Below are 20665 nucleotides of genomic sequence, written 5' to 3' on the forward strand. Positions count from 1 at the left end.
TCAATCAAATCAATCAATCAATCTTTTATTTTTCATCAATCTCATAAAGCATACAATGTAACAACAGAGGTAAATTAAATTATTGCACATTAACAAGTATTGATGAAGGCAGGTACATCACAAGGGCAAGAGGCCTGAAAACGATGTACCACCTTATAACATATTAATATCACAACATTAATTATACACAAAAACATACAAAGAACCCATCTTAAGTTATACAAATACAAATTAAAGCAAACAAATAATTAAGCAGTGTTTGTGTGATAATACATTATGGTGAATTGTATACAGAGTCGGCAAAAACAAGAAATTATGAGATTATGAGAGGTATTAATTAGATTTTAAATACCTTATAATGCTATTTTTTATTATTTTAATATTTATTAATATTTGTTTACGAAACTATTTTTGGTAGATATTTCATACGTAATGTTCATTGCCAAATCAACAGAAATGCCAGCAATATCGATGGCAACAAAATAAAACATTATTTAAATGGATTTTGTACCACTCGAGGGAGCAACAGGATATTTTACAGCTGGGACCTTGATATAAATAAGTAAAAGTTGCTGAATTCGGTACCAGAGTTGCTGAATTTGACAATTTGAACAGTGCAAAACCGATGGGGAGAGTACTTGTTTAAAAAAAACTCCAAAAACCTATTATTTATGATATCTATATTTAAACACTTTGATCAAAACAGGTAAGTTGTTAGTTATGTCAATAGCGATAATAAATAGCAATGTTGTTTTTTTAAGGGTGCTACGTGCTATTTTATTGAAGACAATATTACCAAAAGTGCCCAAACCTGTTGAATTCGAGTGACATGTCATATTATATTTTGTGACAATATCCATTTAGAAATCAATCGCGGTGGTTTCCAATTGATAGCAATGCTTCGACACTGATGCATGACTAAAGCAAACTTGAGAAAATAAAATGGCAGCATATCGTCACACATTTTTGTTAGAAAGTACCTACAGAGGTACTCCGCTGCAGGCTAGTCTATACCGGATCTACTTCAGAGGCGCCTCGAGAGTTGAAGTAACGCTATGATTACAGTCAGTCTACTTTGAAGTACAAAGTACAGACGCGGACGCACACATTGTGCCGACTTTGAAGGTACGCATACCTGCAGCAGAGACGCAGCACTACGCACTGTTAACGCGCTGTATATGCGAGCGTTGTCACTTTGTACTTCAGAGTGGACAAACTGTAGGACACGGTTTTTTGACCCGCGTTGGGTACACTGCTTAGGAGTAGCTCTGCCGGGTGATCTGGAGTAGCCCTGTGGGTGATCCGGAGTAGCTCCAGAGCAGTGAGAAATGTACCGTAAATATATAATACAAATTAAAATGAAAACCGTATGGGTGATACATGATTTCATACTGCAGTTACTGTCCGTTTTCCTATACACAATACACAGTGCTCTTTCCCATTGACGCGTGACCTCTACAAATAGCCCTACGTTAAAAGTATGGGGATATGACTAGTTAACGTCGCTGTGTGAAAATAACCGGCCAATATTAAAAGTACTCTTCTAAAGTTCTAGAAAATATAGTTTTTTAACATGTCCTAAATTTTTAGCTAATTTAGATGTTTGGAAATATTCGTACTTTGGTGTTTTAGTTAATGTTATAGGTAATAGTACATTGCCTAGTTAACGTCGCTGTGTGAAAAATAACCGGCCAATATTAAAAGTACTCTTCTAAAATTCTAGACAATATAGTTTTGTAACATGTCCTAAATTTTTAGCTAATTTAGGTGTTTGGAGAGGGTCGTACTTTTGTGTTTTAGGAAGGACATGTAAACGACAGATAACACCAAAAATATGAAGAAATTATTTCCAAACCGTGTTAAGTCAAAAATCATTATGTTGCTCATTTTCAAGAATGCTGGTTTACAAAAAGCACGCCATTGTCTGATTTCGTGAACAAAGCCACACATAACATTGTTTCCTTTCGTTTCCTTTATAATCGGTTACCCAACTGAAGCTATGAATACCAGCTTTATTGCGATATCGCACATGAAAACAGTCACTTGTGCACAACCAGAGAAGATCCGATTTAATCAGTTGAGCTGTTTCAATGAGTGTTATCTTGGTTTAATAGCTTTTAATGGGGTTAAGTCCTGCAAAGGTCGAGATGAATTCTACTGTAGACATGACTGCATCATGTCAGGCATTTATTATCATGTATTTATTTTATTGTTTCTCCAACTAGCATCATATACATGGTAATGGGGATAGGTAATGAAGCAAACGACATCAGGAGTTATAATCTAGACACAGAAGCGACGGCTACACTCGTGACCTCCGCCATGACACCGCATGGAATGGTCGTTGACACCTCAGGCTCAGGTAAATATATAGATATTTGTGTAGGGGTGTAGGAGTTAGAGAATAAAGGTATTGGCCTTAGCCACTCGAGTGTATCTATCGTCTCATAATAATAATACTAATAATAATACTACTACTACTACTACTAATAATAATAATAATAATAATAATAATAATAATAATAATAATAATAACAATAATAATAATAATAATAATAATAATAATAATAATTACAAATAGCGAGTTAAGGCATACGCCCTAAATGGGCAGGCAACACTGTTCTCAAAACTGTTTCATATTAGCTAATTTCAGAGATTAAGTACGCTAAACGTATTTACGTGTCATACAGATAACTATTGTGTAATAAAAGTATTTTTTGTGAAGTTAATTTACATTTTTTATCATGCATGTTTTTTCAAAAATGCCCTAACTTTGTGGGGATGAGATTATTAGTATAAATTAGGACTTAGGGCATCCAAATGACCCGGGGTCACCTGTGTTAAAAGTTCCATTGCCTCAAACTCAGCTATTGGACTGGCAACTTCTGACTTCCGGGCCGAAGACCTTGTTTATCAATCAATCGATTTCATCAGCTCAGTCAGTGTCATGAGTGTAGGCTGGGGGTGTGTCACCGCTGTGTAGCTCTGTTTTTGGCCCTACTGATTTTATCTGGTGTTTCAATTTCGACAAAAACCCGCGTCCGTGGTTCGTGGAAAATGAATCGTCATGACAGTTTACATGTTTAGGAAGGTCTTCAATCGATCTAATTCGTAATGTACCGATAGACGAGGTGCTTGAATGATGTTACAATTCATGAATTACATTGCAATTCAGGTAAGCTTAAATTTTCTTTATTATGGCATGAATGTACAGGTTTACCGTGTACAACTGCATGATGATGTTGTATTGGTACTAAGCTTAATCTTCTCATGTATAACTGTGGATCATTTGCAAGGTCTTGATAAAAATAAAAACTTTAATCGGTATTCAGTTGCAGGCTTTGCAGCCTGTGCAATGTGCATGTATGTTAACATTTTGTCCCGGCATTTTGCAAGCTAGCTAAAAACTATAAAAGTTTCCCCATGTAGCGTACTAATCGTGTACTGTACGCAATCATGTAACACAAGCAAGTGCATGCTTTCTACTGTACCTCACTTAGCACACTATGTTCCAGCTTGGCCAAGAATTGAATACTTAGATAATAGGCGAGGCCTATAATTTAGCTATTGCAACTCTATGTCTTATATAACGGACTAGATTAGGCGTACCGTATAGTTTCTGCAAAGGCATACCGGTAGCGGCGGTAGGCCTAGATATAAAATTGTTAATTCTGATCTTAGTCAGTGGCTGTGGTTTAGCTTGTAAAGTCTTAATCAGATTTCATTTGACAGCTTAACCATCGCGTATACGCGCGCAACGTCAAGCGTGTGCATTGGACCTTGTGCAAATAATACGCGCTGGACGGCTAGCAGTACGCCTAATTTGTCAAAGGGAATCTGAATAATAAGCACTGAGTTCCTGTGTGTCGTCTAAAACACGGTAGAGGATATGGTGCGGCGTACATGCATCGTTACATAACACGTTTGTTGAGAGATACGCAACTGAATTTGTTCATTTTAGAATATAAGGGGAGTTTTCATGGCTGTTAGTTTTAAGAATGAGAACAAATGATAGGAATTTTAAGAATGAGAACAAATGATAGGATTTTTTGTTTTTACTATCCTCTACCTATAGACGACAGGCAGGTCCAATATTTTTATCGTAGTGTGCGCGGCATCCACTACGCAAAATATTAGTCTTGCCTGTCGTCTCTCATACTGGTACAAGCAAAACTCTTGACAACCCCCAACCCCACCCGTTGCCCCCCCAGTAAAAAGCCAAAATTACAAAAATGTCACCTTTTTGCTGTAATTTTGCACAAAATTTGTTGGTTTTGCCCCCCCCCCAAAAAAAAATAATTCACTTTGCCCGCTCAACCCCCCCCGGAAAAATTCAAACACAATGTTATTGCACAAACACAATCAACACAATTCTGAAAATGTTGCAGTTGCGCCAGTATGCATGTGCATTGCTACCCAAAGTTGCTGGTGTATCAAGAGTTCCTTGATGAACAAAAATTTGTGGTGCAAACATCTTGCAATTATTAGACATACTGTTGTTTTTTATTTTTTTCAGACAGCAGTATAAAGGTTTCTTCTAAAAAAAGTGATAAAAAAAAAACAAAAACCAATTCCATTGGTTTATTATGGTCAATGTTAATCCTTTGATGCTAGGCAAGTTTCATCGTTGTACCTCAATTTTCAGAAAAATTTCTACAGAGGTCCTATGGAAAATTAGCGGTTGTAACTTACACACATTGCCCGAAAGATTTTACTTGTTTGATAAGTTGATATACCGTACCGTATTTTTTCCATTTACCGCCAAGAGCACTTTGGGTGGGCGCTTATTTTTTACTATTGTTTTTGCCTGTATTACATACATACGTACATATATATATATGTACAAACTACAAAGGCCCAAAATATTCATCCATCATAATCATTCAGATTTGAATAGACAGTTATAACAGAACTGTTGGAAAATCACTTGCTGGGCGCTTATAGGGGCATGGGTGATTAATGAAACAAATACGGTGCACCATTACTTGAGACTAAACTCAGTAGGCCTACCGTACTGGTACTTTTTGATCCTTCCAGGACTTGGGAGATCATAAACGGTTGTAACATTGACACATGTTTACAACTGTTACAACTTTGATTAAAACCCGGAGGGGGGGGATTTCGATATATGTGACACGATCTGGTCCATGGGGGCCAAAGGCGGCATAATTGAAACTGACAACTCACCACGCGTAACTTTCAAGTTAAGGTTGGTCTGAACCCTGGAATTATGGAAACTTTCGGGCCTCATAACCCGGCCTCATAACTTCTAAATTGTTGGCCTAAAGTATATAAAAGTATACATATTTAGAATGGCAAAGACTTGATAAGTTCATCTGTGAGGTCAAATTTTGGTCAAAATTCCATTTTTGGTCCAAAATCCCAAAAATAACGGTTTTTGGCCCACTTCTTTTTCGTGCACCGTAACAAAAAAATTCTTGGGCCAAAATTTTTTATTATTAATTTTTAAAAACTAGATCAAAATATCTAGGACCGGATTTTTCATTTTTTTAAATTTCGACCAACTTTGAGAAATTTGCACCAAAAATGGTCAACAAATGCTGATTTTTCAAAAAATCATTAAAAAGCCAGATTTTGCCCCACTCCCTGTCTAGCAGGAATGGCATCCACCATGGGATCTCAATTAATTGATTAATTTGAATTAATAAAAATAGCACTACTTTTCTTGCTGAGTTCTAAAGATAGACCATTGTCCAGCCCATGATACAATAGTAATATGCTTTTATTTATTTTGTATGTTTTACATTATGTTTGCTTTACACTTAGAATGGCTGAGAAATCCATTGTACTGGTCCACCAATTTTTTGAATGGGAATTATGACAGCGACAAGAAGTACTGAATTTTGATTGCATCTGCAAAACAAGGTAAATCAACATTTGCATTGGCTTAGAAAGATTTTTTACATTTGGGGAGCTGAAAATTTAAAACTTTTTAGTGGGCCACCCTGCGGTTGCAGACGGGGTTTTCCACCCACCCCGGAGTCAGAAAAGTTTGCAAAATATAGGTCACAAACACTCTTCCCTCTATTTTATCACAATTTGTTAACTCCACCTAGGTTTATGGGGGCTGAAAGGTATTCAGGCTCCACACCAAAATTAATATTCAGGGGCTGAGCCCCCCCGTTCCAAAGCATATGATTTATGCTCTCTTTGACATCTGTGGTTCAATGCAGTTGCAGTGGTACGTACCGCATGAGCGTACTAGTGCAGCGCGATATATTAAAAAATTGTGCACCTATTGCTACATTCAAAAATAGTGTAACTTTGCTATGGTAATTAATCCTCATTATGTTTCACTACCTACCTACATACATACATACCGGGGTACATATTTAGCTGCTACATTAAGAGCGTAGCGCTGCACAGTGCACACAATATTAAAGGTGCATGGCAAAACCTGGTGGCAAAAGGCCAAAAAAATGTTTCAAAATTTTTTTAAACTAGTAACTACTATACCATTCACAGTATGTCTATTACGTTACAACAACACAATTTCGTAACACATTAATCTGTTATACATGTTATATGGCTTTCACAATTTGCCGACAATCACACATACCTTTGACTACATTTGCCGACAGTCACAGGGTTTTGCCGACAGCAGTCAAATTTTGCTGACAAAATTTTGTATGGGGGGTGTCACACCCCGATACCCCCCCCTCTAGCTGACGGCCCTATGCGTTGAATACACTGAATGTCAGTTTTGTTTGACCCTATAGGAGCTAGTCGATTTTAGACAAGATGAGGGCACGGATGACAAGATCCCGGGGACAAGATGGCAAGTATCACAAAGAGAATTGATCAAAAAATGATTCCCTCCTGAGGTTGGTATCTGTCAATGAGTTGACCACATCACCATGGCTGTCATTATAGCTAAAGGCAGTATGGCACACATGGGTCAATGAGTTAGGGACCGTTCATTATTTCCACCGGAGGGGGGAGGAGAATACATGGGGGGTCAGATGGTTTTGTCAGGCAAAAAGGGGGGTCAGATGGTTTTTAGTTATTGAAAGGGGGGTCAGATGGTTTTGCATCTCAAAAATCCTGGAGCTCCATTAGATTTGCGCTCTGCATGTCGGCCGACACTTTGGTCCTAGTCCGGACATAAGTCGGGCCTCAACCTGTTTTTCACCTGCCACGGTGTGAATTGACATAAATTTGCACCAAAAGTAAGTAATTTATTATAACATTTTGAAAAAATGGGTCATTGGGTAAAACATTCCACAAAATGGAGACAAATTCTAGATTTTGCTTCTAATTTGCCAAATGTACAATACAAATTTGCTGAAATAAGAGAATTTTGAACCATATTTCATAAATATACATGTACATTGCCATTTTCGTGATAGAGAATTAAGAATAATCAAGCTGCTGTACAGTAATGCTGTGGTCATCGATCATCATCATCATCATCATCATCATCATCATCATCATCATCATCATCATCATCATCATCATGATGATCATCATCATCATCATCATCATCATAATAATAATACCGGTAATACTAATAGAAATTCACCCCAGAAATTATATTATGGTTGTGTGATGGACAAATGTTCCAGACAAATGTGCAGTGACTGCCACTGAGTAGTGAACACACACAAACCACAGCCACCCTAGCCCTATGGGGTGTACATGTCTGTGTGCATGTTTTCTCTCTTTTAAGAGTTTAATGAATTAGAAAGTTCCATGAAAGAAATTTTAGATATAGTCAAAATATTAATTATCAATTATTTCATTAACGATAACAGTAATGATTCTGGGAAGTGATAGATAAATCTAAATAATTTTGTGGATATGTTGGATATTATGACAACAAATTTTGAGATCTATTTTGACATTTTTAGATAATCATTTCACATTTTACATGGATCTAATTGGACCTGTGTCCAAGTTTGAGCCGAACCAAGTCTGTTTGTGTCCGAGTCCGGCAAAAGTGGACTTGAGTCCGATCGATACATCACCATAGGCGTAGATCCCCCGGCAATATTTTGCCAGGGGGATGCTCCATACAATCATCCCCCTAATGTTGCTGAATATAGGTATCTGACCACATATTTGCCCATTTTAGCCCCAAAAGTGCAAATTTCCGTGTGCTTGGCGCGCATTTATTCCACTTTTGCACCATATTTCATCAGTTTAGGGTCAAAATATCAAAAAATTTCGCGCGCTTCCCACGCATTTGTACCATAAACTTATTTTGTCGCCAAAAGGTGCTGGATTCACTATACTTCAAGAATTTTTCCAACCCCATCCCCCCCCCCCATGCCAAAAAGAAATCTACGCCACTGTACATCACTGATTTATGGTAAGATGTCACAAACTACTTTTTATTCATTTTAATATACTGATGAAGAAGATTTTGCAATCTATGTACTGCACCCAGTATCAACATGTATGATGCATACTTTTGAAAATTAATAAATCAGCTTGATAGTTTATTAAACTCATTTGATTTTTTATATTCTGTATGATTGAATTAAATGAAACTTAAAAATGAAATAAATTCGTTTTACAACCATTTGACATGAAATTAATGAATTATAATAATTTTGAAAGATTGTTCTTGGTGCAAAAAAACTGTAGTCTATGGATGATATCACTGTGGTTTGTTCAGGGACCTGTGGTATTGAAGTACATGTACATTATACTAGCTGGAGTACAGGGTGGCAGTTTGAACCAAAAACTGTGTTCATATATATGCATGTGAAATAAATAATATTTTAGAAAAATAAATAAAACAAGTTAAAATACCCTGTGGGGTTCTACCTAGTTGAAGGTATATGAGGATGTGCCACATTTTGGGGTCCTTTTCAGCGATTTTGGTATATTGATGGGTGGCTATTCACTAAGACCAATATTTGGAGAAAAGTGCCCAATTACTGCAATTAGGGTAAATTTAGGTGCTTTTTGTGAAAAATTACATACTGATAGCCGGGTGGCAAAAACAGTTAAGGCATAATTTGTCAGCCTGATATGTGGCAGTGACGTGATGCGTTGAGGCAGCTGATCCATGCGCGCGCATCGATTATGCTGGCGTCATTGCTTGGCGTGTGCATACGCCAGGTGGGGGGTCATATGGTTTTCATGTAACTCGGAGGGGGGTCATATGGTTTTTATTATCGGAGAAGGGGGGGGGGGGTCATATAGTTTTCGGCAGTGACTTTCTGTCTGCTCCCGGCCCCCCCTCTGGTAGAAATAATGAACGGTCCCTTACATAAAAATGACCTTGTGTGGTATTTAGTTCCCAGGATGTGAGTTTTGCCTGAGGCAATTTATGATTAAATGTTGATCCCTCACTACAAGTGTTACCATCGATTTGGTTGAAAAGGAGGTGGGACATTATCAAATCTCTCCAAGTTACAAAACGTAATGTGTAACATCACTACTTCTATGCGAATATCAAACACTTCCTTCACCTTTTATAGTCAGTCTACTCTGAAGTACAAAGTACCGACGCGGACGCACACATTTTGCCGACTTTGAAGGCACGCATACCAGCAGCAGAGACGCAGCACTATATACGCACTGTTAACGCACGGCATACGCGTGCGTTGTCACTTTGTACTTCAGAGTGGACAAACTGTAGGAGACAAAATGATGTACCGTGATTGTATATATACTTGTAACTCTTAAAATAGATGTCTGAACAGCTCTGAACCCCATTATCTATATATAGTATGTAGATCAGTGACAAAAGTGGGACTTAATCCCAGGGACTATCACTTGTTGGGAGTGAAATTGTACAAAATAATGCGCAGCGACGGAGATGTTGATGCGTCTAATGCACGAGCCCCAAAGGGGGAGTGCATTAGACGCATCAACATCTCAGTACAAGTGCATTATTTTTTACAATTTCTCGAGTAACACGTGATAAGTATTTATTTTAACCTATTTCATACACAACTAAAAAAACCTGTGATTTTTGCAATTCTTATAACAAAATTGTCAGTAAAAATGTTGGAAAATGCAAACAAATATAAATGCATCCACCCGAAAGAAAATAAACACGTCCGAAAACACTGCGCGCCAGTGCAATTATACCATATTTATGCACAGCTAGTAATTTACTAATGCTTGCTCTGATTGGTTCTCACTATATATGCTTTTTATCATAACACCTAAAATGTTGGCCCGTTTTTGATTTGGCTCTTATTGAGATTTGTCAATTTAAAAGGTAAAGCAATATTGTAACATAGTTCATAGGGACACCCTCAGTGTTTTTCAAACTCTACCACAAGTACACACATTTACCAGGACCAGGAAGAAGAATACTTAGATTATAGGGATTTACTTAGTATGAAAAAGTTATTCTTTCCAACTCTTATAAAATGATTATTCTGTTATACATATGCAATTTGTTTTTTTTTTTCTCAGGGATTTGTTTCTCACTTCGGTCTGGTTTTGCATGGCACAACACAGCTAGGCTACACAGCTCTTGATAACTGGTGAAAAAGTGCTTCAATGATTCTCTTTTACCGACACAAATCATCCAACCTGGTATGTTCACAGCAAATCTCGACCAGCACTGGAGTCGGACGAAACATTATATGGGTCAGATAAAGTGAGTGCTAGCACTGGACTAAAGCCATAATGTGTGATTTTCATAAAATAGATTCCTAAATGTTAGTTTTCACTTATCACAATAATCACATTGCCCCCTTTTAATTTTGAGCTAAACAAATGAGGTAATATGAAGAAAATTGTGATTTCACTCCAGCGCTTACAATGTGTGTATTTAGCTTGCTGTTCGTATTACATTGATCTATTATTGCACCAAGCATCGCGCAGCTGGGATGTACACAAGAAATTTGCAGCACTTATCCAAAGGGTGCTCACTGCGCAGTTTACTTTAAGCGTGCAAATAAATAGCCAGATAATAGAAGTTATCCACTTTACTCATGCGTGACTTCTAACAAAAGGCGCTGGTTCCCGTAGTATTCCTCATTCAAACTAATTCAATGCACAACCTCGGAGTTACCTGCATGACTTTGGCGGGCTATTTTGAAATAGTCATGGTTGCACATGCAGGTACTTCTTTTGAAAGTCCTAAACAAGGTATAGGAGTCAATGTAGGATATGCAGCTTATAGAACACAGATAACCTATCTATTAGGGAGACTCCGGCAATCATAACATTGTGCCTTATATGTTAGAAAAATAATTATCAAGCACAAATCACATTGTTTTATTTAAACCAAACTCATATTGACCATAAACACGAATAAAAACAGTCGGCTCTCAACACGCGATATTCAAAATTCGCACCGAAATTGTCTAAGTGCAATGACGTAATGGTTATTTTGTGTTCAATTGTCGTCAGCCTTCATTGTATTACTGGGACATCATTGCACTCGGCGCCTGGGAATTTTGAATATCGCGTGTTGAGAAACGGATGTTTTTATTCCTTTTTATAGTCACTATGAGTTTGTTTTAAATAAAACCATGTGATTCGTGCTTGATAATTATTTTTCTAACATATAAGGAATAATGTTGTGATTGCCGGAGACTCCCTTTAAATACATTTTGAATTTGGTACTGATCAGTCCCACCTCCCATGTAACTTTGGAGCTAGGATTCTTTTACATATATGCAAGTGCAGCATGGAGAAGCCCTTTTTCAGAAACCTGGAGGATAAATGCTTGTTCTTGTAAAAGGTTGCTCCATTTTATAAAATCTTATTTCTTGAATTTCCACACTAGGTGATATCAGTGATGTCAACTTGAAGTGAACTGTTTAGTAATGCAGCAACTGGCTTACAAATCAGAATGTTTACTGTTTTAGTGATGAACTCAACTGAACATCAAAAGTCTGGTATGTACAATGCGACGAATGCGTAACTGCTTTATTGGATGATAAAAAGGATTAGGTCATACAGCCTAATGCAAATAGACTTCATAAATGTATACCTCAAAATGGTCCAGAATGATTACTGATACCTCAAACAATGGTCCAGAATTATACCTTGTTTTTGTTCATGGAGTGAACTTCTAATTTCACTTCCACTCTCATCTCATATGCACAATTTATCCCTTATATACCATGTGTCTTTGAATAGCTATTGTAGCCCACCAACCCTGTGGTTAAGAGGCTAGGAAATATTTCCTAATATCTCATACCCTCGTTTGAATGTCTTTTCTAATCCTGCCTCACATGTCAAGAACAATTTAGCCCATTTAATCTAGCAATGTGACTGTACAGTGTATGAGGCTGGGCATATAGGACAAATACACTGGACTTTTCATTAAGCCAATTTACTACCAAAAGCCGGGGCCACTGTGAGGTGGGGCCAAATAAAAATTAGTTTATATTCTTGAACATGATTTAACCATAACCTTCATGCTTCATAGAAATTGATACATATCTACCCATAATATTTGCTTATATTTTCTGTCAATAATTGGGGCACTATATAATGACAAATTTGGACATTAAACTCTCTCATCTTCCCCTGGTTAGGTTAGGCTATAGAATGATAGTTGTTCCGTTATATGACCTATGACACATACGCGCCCTGTTATATGACCTCTGACACATAACGCGCCCCGATATGTGACCTATGACACATAACGCACCCGTTATGTGACCTATGACACATAATGCACCCGGTTATGTGACCTGTGACACATAACACACATAATGCGCCATGCTATGTGACCTATGACACATAATGTGCCATGTTATGTGACCTGTGACACAAAGCATCCCATTATATGACCTATGACACGACGCCCCGTTATATGACCTATGACACATAACGCATCCCGTTATATGACATGACACATAATGCGCAGTTATGATGACACATAACGTGGCACATTATATGACCTATGACACACACGCGCCCCGTTATATGACCTATGACAAATAACGCTTCCGTTATGTGACCTATATGACACATAACACGCCCTGTTATGTGACCTATTACACATAACGTGCCCGTTATGTGACCTATGACACAGAACCTGCCTGTTATATGACCTATGACACATAAACGCCCCGTTATGTGACCTATGACACATAACACGCCCCGTTATGTGACCTATGATGCATACCATAACGCGCCAGTTATGTGACCTATGATGCATAACATATGCCCCGTTATGGACCTATGATACATAACGCACCCCGATATATGACCTATGACACATAACGCGCCCGTTATATGACCTATGACACATAACATGCCCTGTTATGTGAACTATGACACATAACGTACCCGTTATGTGACCTATGACACATAATGTGCCCGTTATATGACCTATGACACATAACGCACCCCGTTATATGACCTATGACACAACGTGCCCCGTTATGTGACCTATGCAGAGGAGAGAGAAAACAGAGAGCGTACCACCAGTCAAAGTCCCCGTGTGTTGTATGCGCTGAGTTCTCGCATATTCATGAGGGCCAATTGTTCGATCGTGCTGTGTCAAACAATAACGCCAGCGATGTGTGCCTTCGTGTATACACGATAGAGCATTGCGTGCTTTCGCGGTTATGCGATAGACCATGAAAATATGCGGTAATTGCGTAGCAGTCTCGCCTGTCGCATTTCATGGAACAATCGGCCCTCATTATCGGCTGATGTAGAGACTTTGACTGGTGGTACGGGCTCTGTTTTCTCTCTCCTCTGTGGACCTATGGCACATAATGCGCCATGCTATGTGACCTATGACACATAATGCGCCATGTTATGTGACCTGTGACACAAAGCATCCCATTATATGACCTATGACACGACGCCCCGTTATATGACCTATGACACATAACGCATCCTGTTATATGACATGACACATAATGCGCACAGTTATGATGACACATAACGTGGCACATTATATGACCTATGACACACAACGCGCCCCGTTATATGACCTATGACAAATAACGCTTCCGTTATGTGACCTATATGACACATAACACGCCCTGTTATGTGACCTATTACACATAACGTGCCCGTTATGTGACCTATGACATAGAACCTGCCTGTTATATGACCTATGACACATAAACGCCCCGTTATGTGACCTATGACACATAACACGCCCCGTTATGTGACCTATGATGCATACCATAACGCGCCAGTTATGTGACCTATGATGCATAACATATGCCCTGTTATGGACCTATGATACATAACGCACCCCGATATATGACCTATGACACATAACGCGCCCGTTATATGACCTATGACACATAACATGCCCTGTTATGTGAACTATGACACATAACGTACCCGTTATGTGACCTATGACACATAATGTGCCCGTTATACCTCAGACCTGAAGCATCTTGGTACTCGTGTGCAGGTCGCATCAAGTGCGTCTCTCAAATGCACCCTTCATCCATGTCGCACTTGCATGACAACGAATGCCTCGAGTGCATTCCGTGGGAAACCGAATACCCCCAATTTTTGCTCCATTCATGCCTGTATTTAATATGGTGGTCAAGTCCCTATTCTGTGTCTTTAATTCTGTGCGCTCAGTTATGTGACCTATCATATGTGACCTATGACATGACACAACCCGCCCTGTTATATGACCTATGACACATCACGTGCCCAGTTATGTGACCTATGACAATGCGCCCTGTTATATGACCTATGACACATAACGCATCCCGTTATGTCCAGTCATGTCCATAATCATTTTGATACAGCCTGTATACCTGATCCGTGAACTTTGTCTTTAATGCCTTTTTAAAGACAATTCTTGTTTCAAGTTACACTTGCAGCTACACTTTACAGTTGAATTGTAGCTCTGTAAATCAACTACTATGTAAATTTCAGCTACTGGATAATTGAGAATCATAAAACAAATCAAATTTCATGGAATCATTCCGGGTTTCGTGATTTAAATCATGTTGAATTAAATCGCAATTTAAATCACATGACTTGTTTCAAAAAACAATTTTTGATAAATCATAAATGTAAGTTAATTTCTTTCTTAAATTGATGGTTTTACCTCATCCCTAATGCTTCTACAACTTCTGGATACAATTAAAATACCTCTATGATGTCATTTTTATATATTGCCAAAAATTCACCTTCAAGATGTAGAATGCTACAGGTTTTTCCCATGATTTTACCAAATATTTTCTTTGAAAATGTAAAAACATGTTTCGAATATTAATACCTGATAGGATTGCGCATTATGTCTAGCTTTTCACTGGTCTCTTTTGACTCTATCATGGGGTATAGTTCTCGGAATAAAAAAAATTAAACAAATCAATATAAATAAAAAAGAATCGGATCTAAATTAAAAAAATCACATTTAAATTTGAACAATCTGATTTTCAAAATGAAATTTTTAATTTATATTTTGGTTTATTTCTTTACAGATGAAATTTGAACTTGGAAGGAATCATCTGCATCAACAAGCTAAAGCAAGAGATAGATCGAGATGATGATACTGTAGTGATGAGTGATGACGATGTGTAAAGTAAATACAAACACCTGTGCCATATAGCATGTTGGCACTTCAACTAGGCAAGCGAATTAAAATTTGACAGAAATAGACAACTTGTCATCAAAATGGCTGGTAGGATCTACATGTAAACATGTTCATGTACAGTAGGCCTATACCTATCAATTAGGCTTAGAGGACTAGCTAGTAGTAGTCACCTGCTGTTAAACTTATAACCCAAGACTGAGTACAAAGAAACGTTAACAGAATTAAGTTTTAGAAGAGAATATGTTGATCTCATATACATGTATAAGTGCAATCTGGGATTATATGACATTAATCTAGATGATTATGTAGTTTGTTACTGGTGGAACCAGCTCGCTAGTATTAATTATTAGTTCCACAAATTATGTTGCTTCATTTAAGGGTATACGATGTATTGTTGGTTGAAGCAGCAAAAAAATGCAGTTCACAGCACCTTGCGAAGTGAGCTTTAGCAACAATTGCATTGCTCAATTCACAGGGAACGTGTAGAAGAATTCAAATAACTACGTTGTGTCCTCATTTAAATAAAATTCTGTCAACCGTAAGGTACCATAGGGCAATTCTAAAGAATGGTTGCGGAATCGAACTGAAGACCTTTCCCTCTGTCACTTAAAACTGTCCACCAACAATATCGGCTATTTCAATTGTTATAGTACCGTTCCAGAGTGAGTTTATTTGATAGGGTCTATACAAGGAACTTATTAGGTCTAGCAGAGATAGATGTGTTGTAGGTTATTCATGAACCTGTAGTGTATGTAACAGTGGATGCTGGACAATATTAATTATAAAGTCTACAAATATACTGATGTTTGATATAATGCAGACATGACCTTAAAATAACAACATACATGTATGTAAACAAGAGCTCATGAGGCCACCCCACCACGTATGCCACATCCGCAACCAATAAAAATGCTATTTCTGTTATTATTTTGAGATTTAACATCTTCGAAAGCTGTAATTAGAAATACAATGTACATCTTTGGCCCGCTATCAAATTTTTAAAAAATGGCTAGCCCTCTTTGGCCATAATTTTTTAGTGTTGCGTATGTGACAAAAGTTGCGGATGTCACCATGTCTTAGGTTGCCCGACCTAGATTTTGCATTGCTTGAAAGATTTTTATTTTTAATCTTGCCGAGTTACTCAATTAATTTTTTGCATTTTTTGGCCAAAATGTATTGATTTTGACTGGAAGTTTTGAAAATAATTCCGAACATTTTCAAAATTTGTTTTCAAAAATCAAATGTTTATTTGGGGTTTTTTTGCCAGCAATATTAGTACTAAGAAAGTTTTTAAATGTGTTCTCATGACCCTGGACATGAAGTTATGAATTTTTAAAATGGTCTGCTGGTAGTGCAAACAGGAAAATTGCAACAGTTGTGCACACTGCTAAAAAATCTATACTTTGGCAGAATAGTATATAGTCAAGACCACAAAGAATATTTTCAGGATAGAAACCAATCAACCAAGCTGGTTAGGCCCCTGGGTTAAGTTGGGTAAAAAAATTGTATACGCTGGCGAAGTTACGTAATAATCGGATTACCGCGCTGCACTGATCGTTCACACGGTACCTCTGCATTGAACCACATCATGCTGATCACTTGCACCTGTAAGATTAGTATCTTTGAAAAGACCAGTATTGTATTCAGTGATGAGTGTAACCTGCTTGTAGTGCAGCGCGATATGTTCAAAATTGTTTTCACCTATTGCTATGGTAATTAATTCGATTAATTACGTAATTCGCCAGCGGAAAGTGGTCAAAAATGTTCCTCTAGTCCTGTGAATTAAAAAAGGATGGTATAATCAACGGCATCTCCACTTCTACTCATCAAAATGGAGATCTTTGTATCAGCGGAAAGTGCATATTTTCTAGTTTCCTATTGACCCTGATTTTAAAAATAACATTTTTAATATAAAAATGTATCACTTGTTTTAGGTTTGGCAAACTTGTGTATTTTGTGTCTGAATTATACACTGACTACAATTTTGGAGTAGTTACTTTTGTGTGTGTTTTTGCATGTTAGAAAAATAAAATGACATTGAATAAGAATACAAAAGAGCATGTATCTATGAGTTTGTTTTCATGGTGACTGGTGTTTAGGCAGTATGCAGACTCTGAGTATTAGACGTATAATATTTGATGTATCTACGTTATTTAATCTAGTCCCATTCTATTTCCAGTAATGTTTAAGTTCTAACGAATGTTTGATGACGTAAAATCGATAATATGTTACGTATAATATCTGGTAGAAATATATTATCGCTTTTACGTCATCAAACATTTGTTAAACATTACTGGAAATAGAATGCCAATAGATTAAATAACGTAGAGATATGTTACATCAAATATTATACATCTAGTAAAAAGTCTGCATACGGCCTACAGTAAAGGACTGATCAATTATTAGACAATTTTATGGGTGAGCTTTTTTTTCATGGAAAGGTGTGATCGAACATGAAAGAAAACGCAAATTTAAAATTGATAAAAGGATCTTTTTCTGTGGAGGCATGGGTGTAATATTCGGCAATTTGTTTTGCCCGAAATTGCGTAGTTTTCAGTGAAGGTTTGTTCTGATGGGGGTTGGGGCGCCCGGGGTGGCAAGTTTTTAGGAAAAATATCCAAATTCGAAAATGATTGGTCCAATAAAATCAAGGTGTCAGGAGGAATGGACACAATGATCCGGAGACGCTAGACGGCTACGAAGGAGTGAGCATTTCCCTCAATCATGGGCTTTGCCACCAAGCAGCAGCGAAGCCAGGAATTTTTCAGATGGGGGACTGGGCCCGAATGTTTTTGGATTCACCCCCCCCCCCCCAAATGGTTTTTGTGGCAGAGCTAACCGTGGAGTCAAACACATACATGTATTTTTCCTGAACCATGAAATGGTCTCAGCCTATTATTCTAATTTACTTTCTTCCTTACTGACGTAGTCAACAACGGTCTGAAATGGACATATCTCCAAATCCGGGGGGCACTGCCCACTTTGGAGGTGACGCGTATGTAGGCCTGTTAAGAGCCCCTTTTTCAGCACCGCTGTCACCCAAAGAAACCCCGGAAAGAAACTATATTTTTTGATGTGCATATGCTCTGTCACCCAAAGACCCCATATTTTTCCTTTCGATTTGTCACCCAAAGACCCTATATACTTACATATGAACACCAACGAGTCATCTAAATTCAATTTTCGAGGCTTTTTTTTTGCTCTCACCCAGACCCCATTTAAAAAAGTCCTATTATCACCAAATTCCCCCTAACTTAGATCCAAACGGTTCGTCTCTCACCCAATGACCCCATAGTTTGTACATTTTGCTCTCATATGGAAAGGTTTCTATACAAAAACGTTTCTCTTATAAACCATCATGCGTTCAGTTTCCACCTCGATACACCTGAGCACACATTTTCGTCCAAGAGCTTCCAAGCAGAGAACAAGCAGTGAATGTCTCCACCAGTCTTTGATTACACTACGCGGTTGAGTGCATAGCAATGTGAGAGCTGTGGAGCTTCTAGCTGAAAAATGGGCCTCTTTGATTGGTTTTTGTCGAAACCTCACGTGTTCCCTTCATCCAATCAGAATTTTTTTATATCAAACGAAAGCTAACACTTCCCCCTAAAAACACTTTTCGTCACTAGGTCAACAGATAACGCAATTCAATGTTATGAGGCGAATGCGGATAATCTGTTGAAAACTACCTGTCCAAGCACATTTTTTGACCAAAATGTAGGTTTAAAAGTCAAAGCCTCAAGTGTTCCTTAAAATATTTGTCAAATTTTATGTCATTAAATGAAAAAGCACACTTATATTGTCCATACACTAGCGTCACTAGAATAAGCAATGCCCAATTCTCTTTAAATTGCAAATCTTGTGCAAAAAGTTACTATTTTCGCCTGTTTTGTCATGCGGTTATAAATTCAATGAACTGTGATAAAAGAGCGCTTACAAATTGATATGCACCTGAATGCCAAAACACATGCTCTTACGCAATGACCCCATATTTTGCTGAACCATGAAATGGTATCAGCCTATATTAGTGTACGTTACTTATTACTTACTTGCTTACTTATAATACTTACTTAATTACCAACCTTTTGGTCTGAAATGGACATATCTTTATATGCCACGATGGTATGTATCCCGAAGTGGTGTCAAATGAAAGAGGAAGAAGTAAAGAATATAATAAAAATATTTTTCCACCCGGGTGGCACTCATAATAAGCCCTGGCTCAATATTTATATGGGTCCTTTTCATATCTCAAAATGCCAAGAAAGTATGTACCCCGAGTGGTGTCAAATGAAAGAAAACAAAGTAACGAATATGAAAATAGTTTCATGAGTCAATAATTATACATATTTTGGGTCCTTTTCATATCTCGAAATGCCAAGAAGGTATGACCCCCTGGGTGGTGTCAAATGAAAGAGAAAGAAGTAAAGAATGTATTAAAATTATTTTCCCCACCGGGGGTGACACTCACTCATAAGCCCCGGGTTAATATTCATATTTTGGGTCCTTTTCATATCTCGAAATGCCAAGAAGATATGGCCCCGAGTGGTGTCAAATGAAAGATAAAGAAGTATAGAATGCATTAAAATTATTTCCCCACTAGGGGGTCACACTCCTCAAGACCTGGGTCGATATTCCTATTTTGGGTCCTTTTATCCTCATATCTCCCAAGAAGGTATGAGCCCCCCGGGTTACAGTGATATTCCACAATACTGTTGAAGCATCATGGTTCAGCTATGGTGCGGTAACCGCTCTAGTTTTATATTTTGCTCTCACCAAATGTCCCTTACTGCGAAAGTACCAGCCCTACACCTATATCCATTTCATATTGAAGTGCTCCCGGGCTCCAAATGTCGAGAAGGTATGACCCCCCCTCCGAGTGGTGTCACATGAAAGAGAAAAACGTAAAGAATATAATAACAATATTTCACAACCCGGGGTGACATTCATAATTGCGAGTTCTTATGTTATGTTATGTTATGTTATGTTATGTTATGTTTAAATATGTTATGTTATGTTATGTTATGTTATGTTATGTTAGGCCTATGTTATGTTATGTTAGGCCTATGTTATGTTATGTTATGTTATGTTATGTTATTTATTATTTATTTATTTATATATTTATTTATTTATTTATTTATTTAATTAATTATTTATGTATTTGGCCATGCGTTTTGAGTTGGGCCGGTAATG

The 20665-nt window shown here is 37.6% G+C and overlaps 1 protein-coding gene and 1 long non-coding RNA gene across 4 annotated transcripts in view; both read left to right on the forward strand.

Annotated features, from left to right (window-relative positions):
- The window catches only part of LOC140146618 (uncharacterized), a 97875-nt gene that overhangs the window by 22339 nt on the left and 54871 nt on the right, over positions 1-20665 (forward strand). For all 3 annotated transcript variants that reach the window (XM_072168487.1, XM_072168486.1, XM_072168488.1), the window contains exon 5: positions 2226-2362. In XM_072168487.1, coding sequence (XP_072024588.1) covers positions 2226-2362 — 137 coding nt within the window. The remainder of the gene's footprint in view (positions 1-2225; positions 2363-20665) is intronic.
- On the forward strand, positions 2979-11831 carry LOC140137037 (uncharacterized). The gene is made up of 4 exons (XR_011856798.1): positions 2979-3175; positions 5788-5886; positions 10402-10588; positions 11726-11831. It is a non-coding gene; the product is annotated as an uncharacterized lncRNA (long non-coding RNA).

Source organism: Amphiura filiformis, chromosome 2 (assembly GCF_039555335.1).
Source record: "Amphiura filiformis chromosome 2, Afil_fr2py, whole genome shotgun sequence".
NCBI lineage: Eukaryota > Metazoa > Echinodermata > Ophiuroidea > Amphilepidida > Amphiuridae > Amphiura > Amphiura filiformis.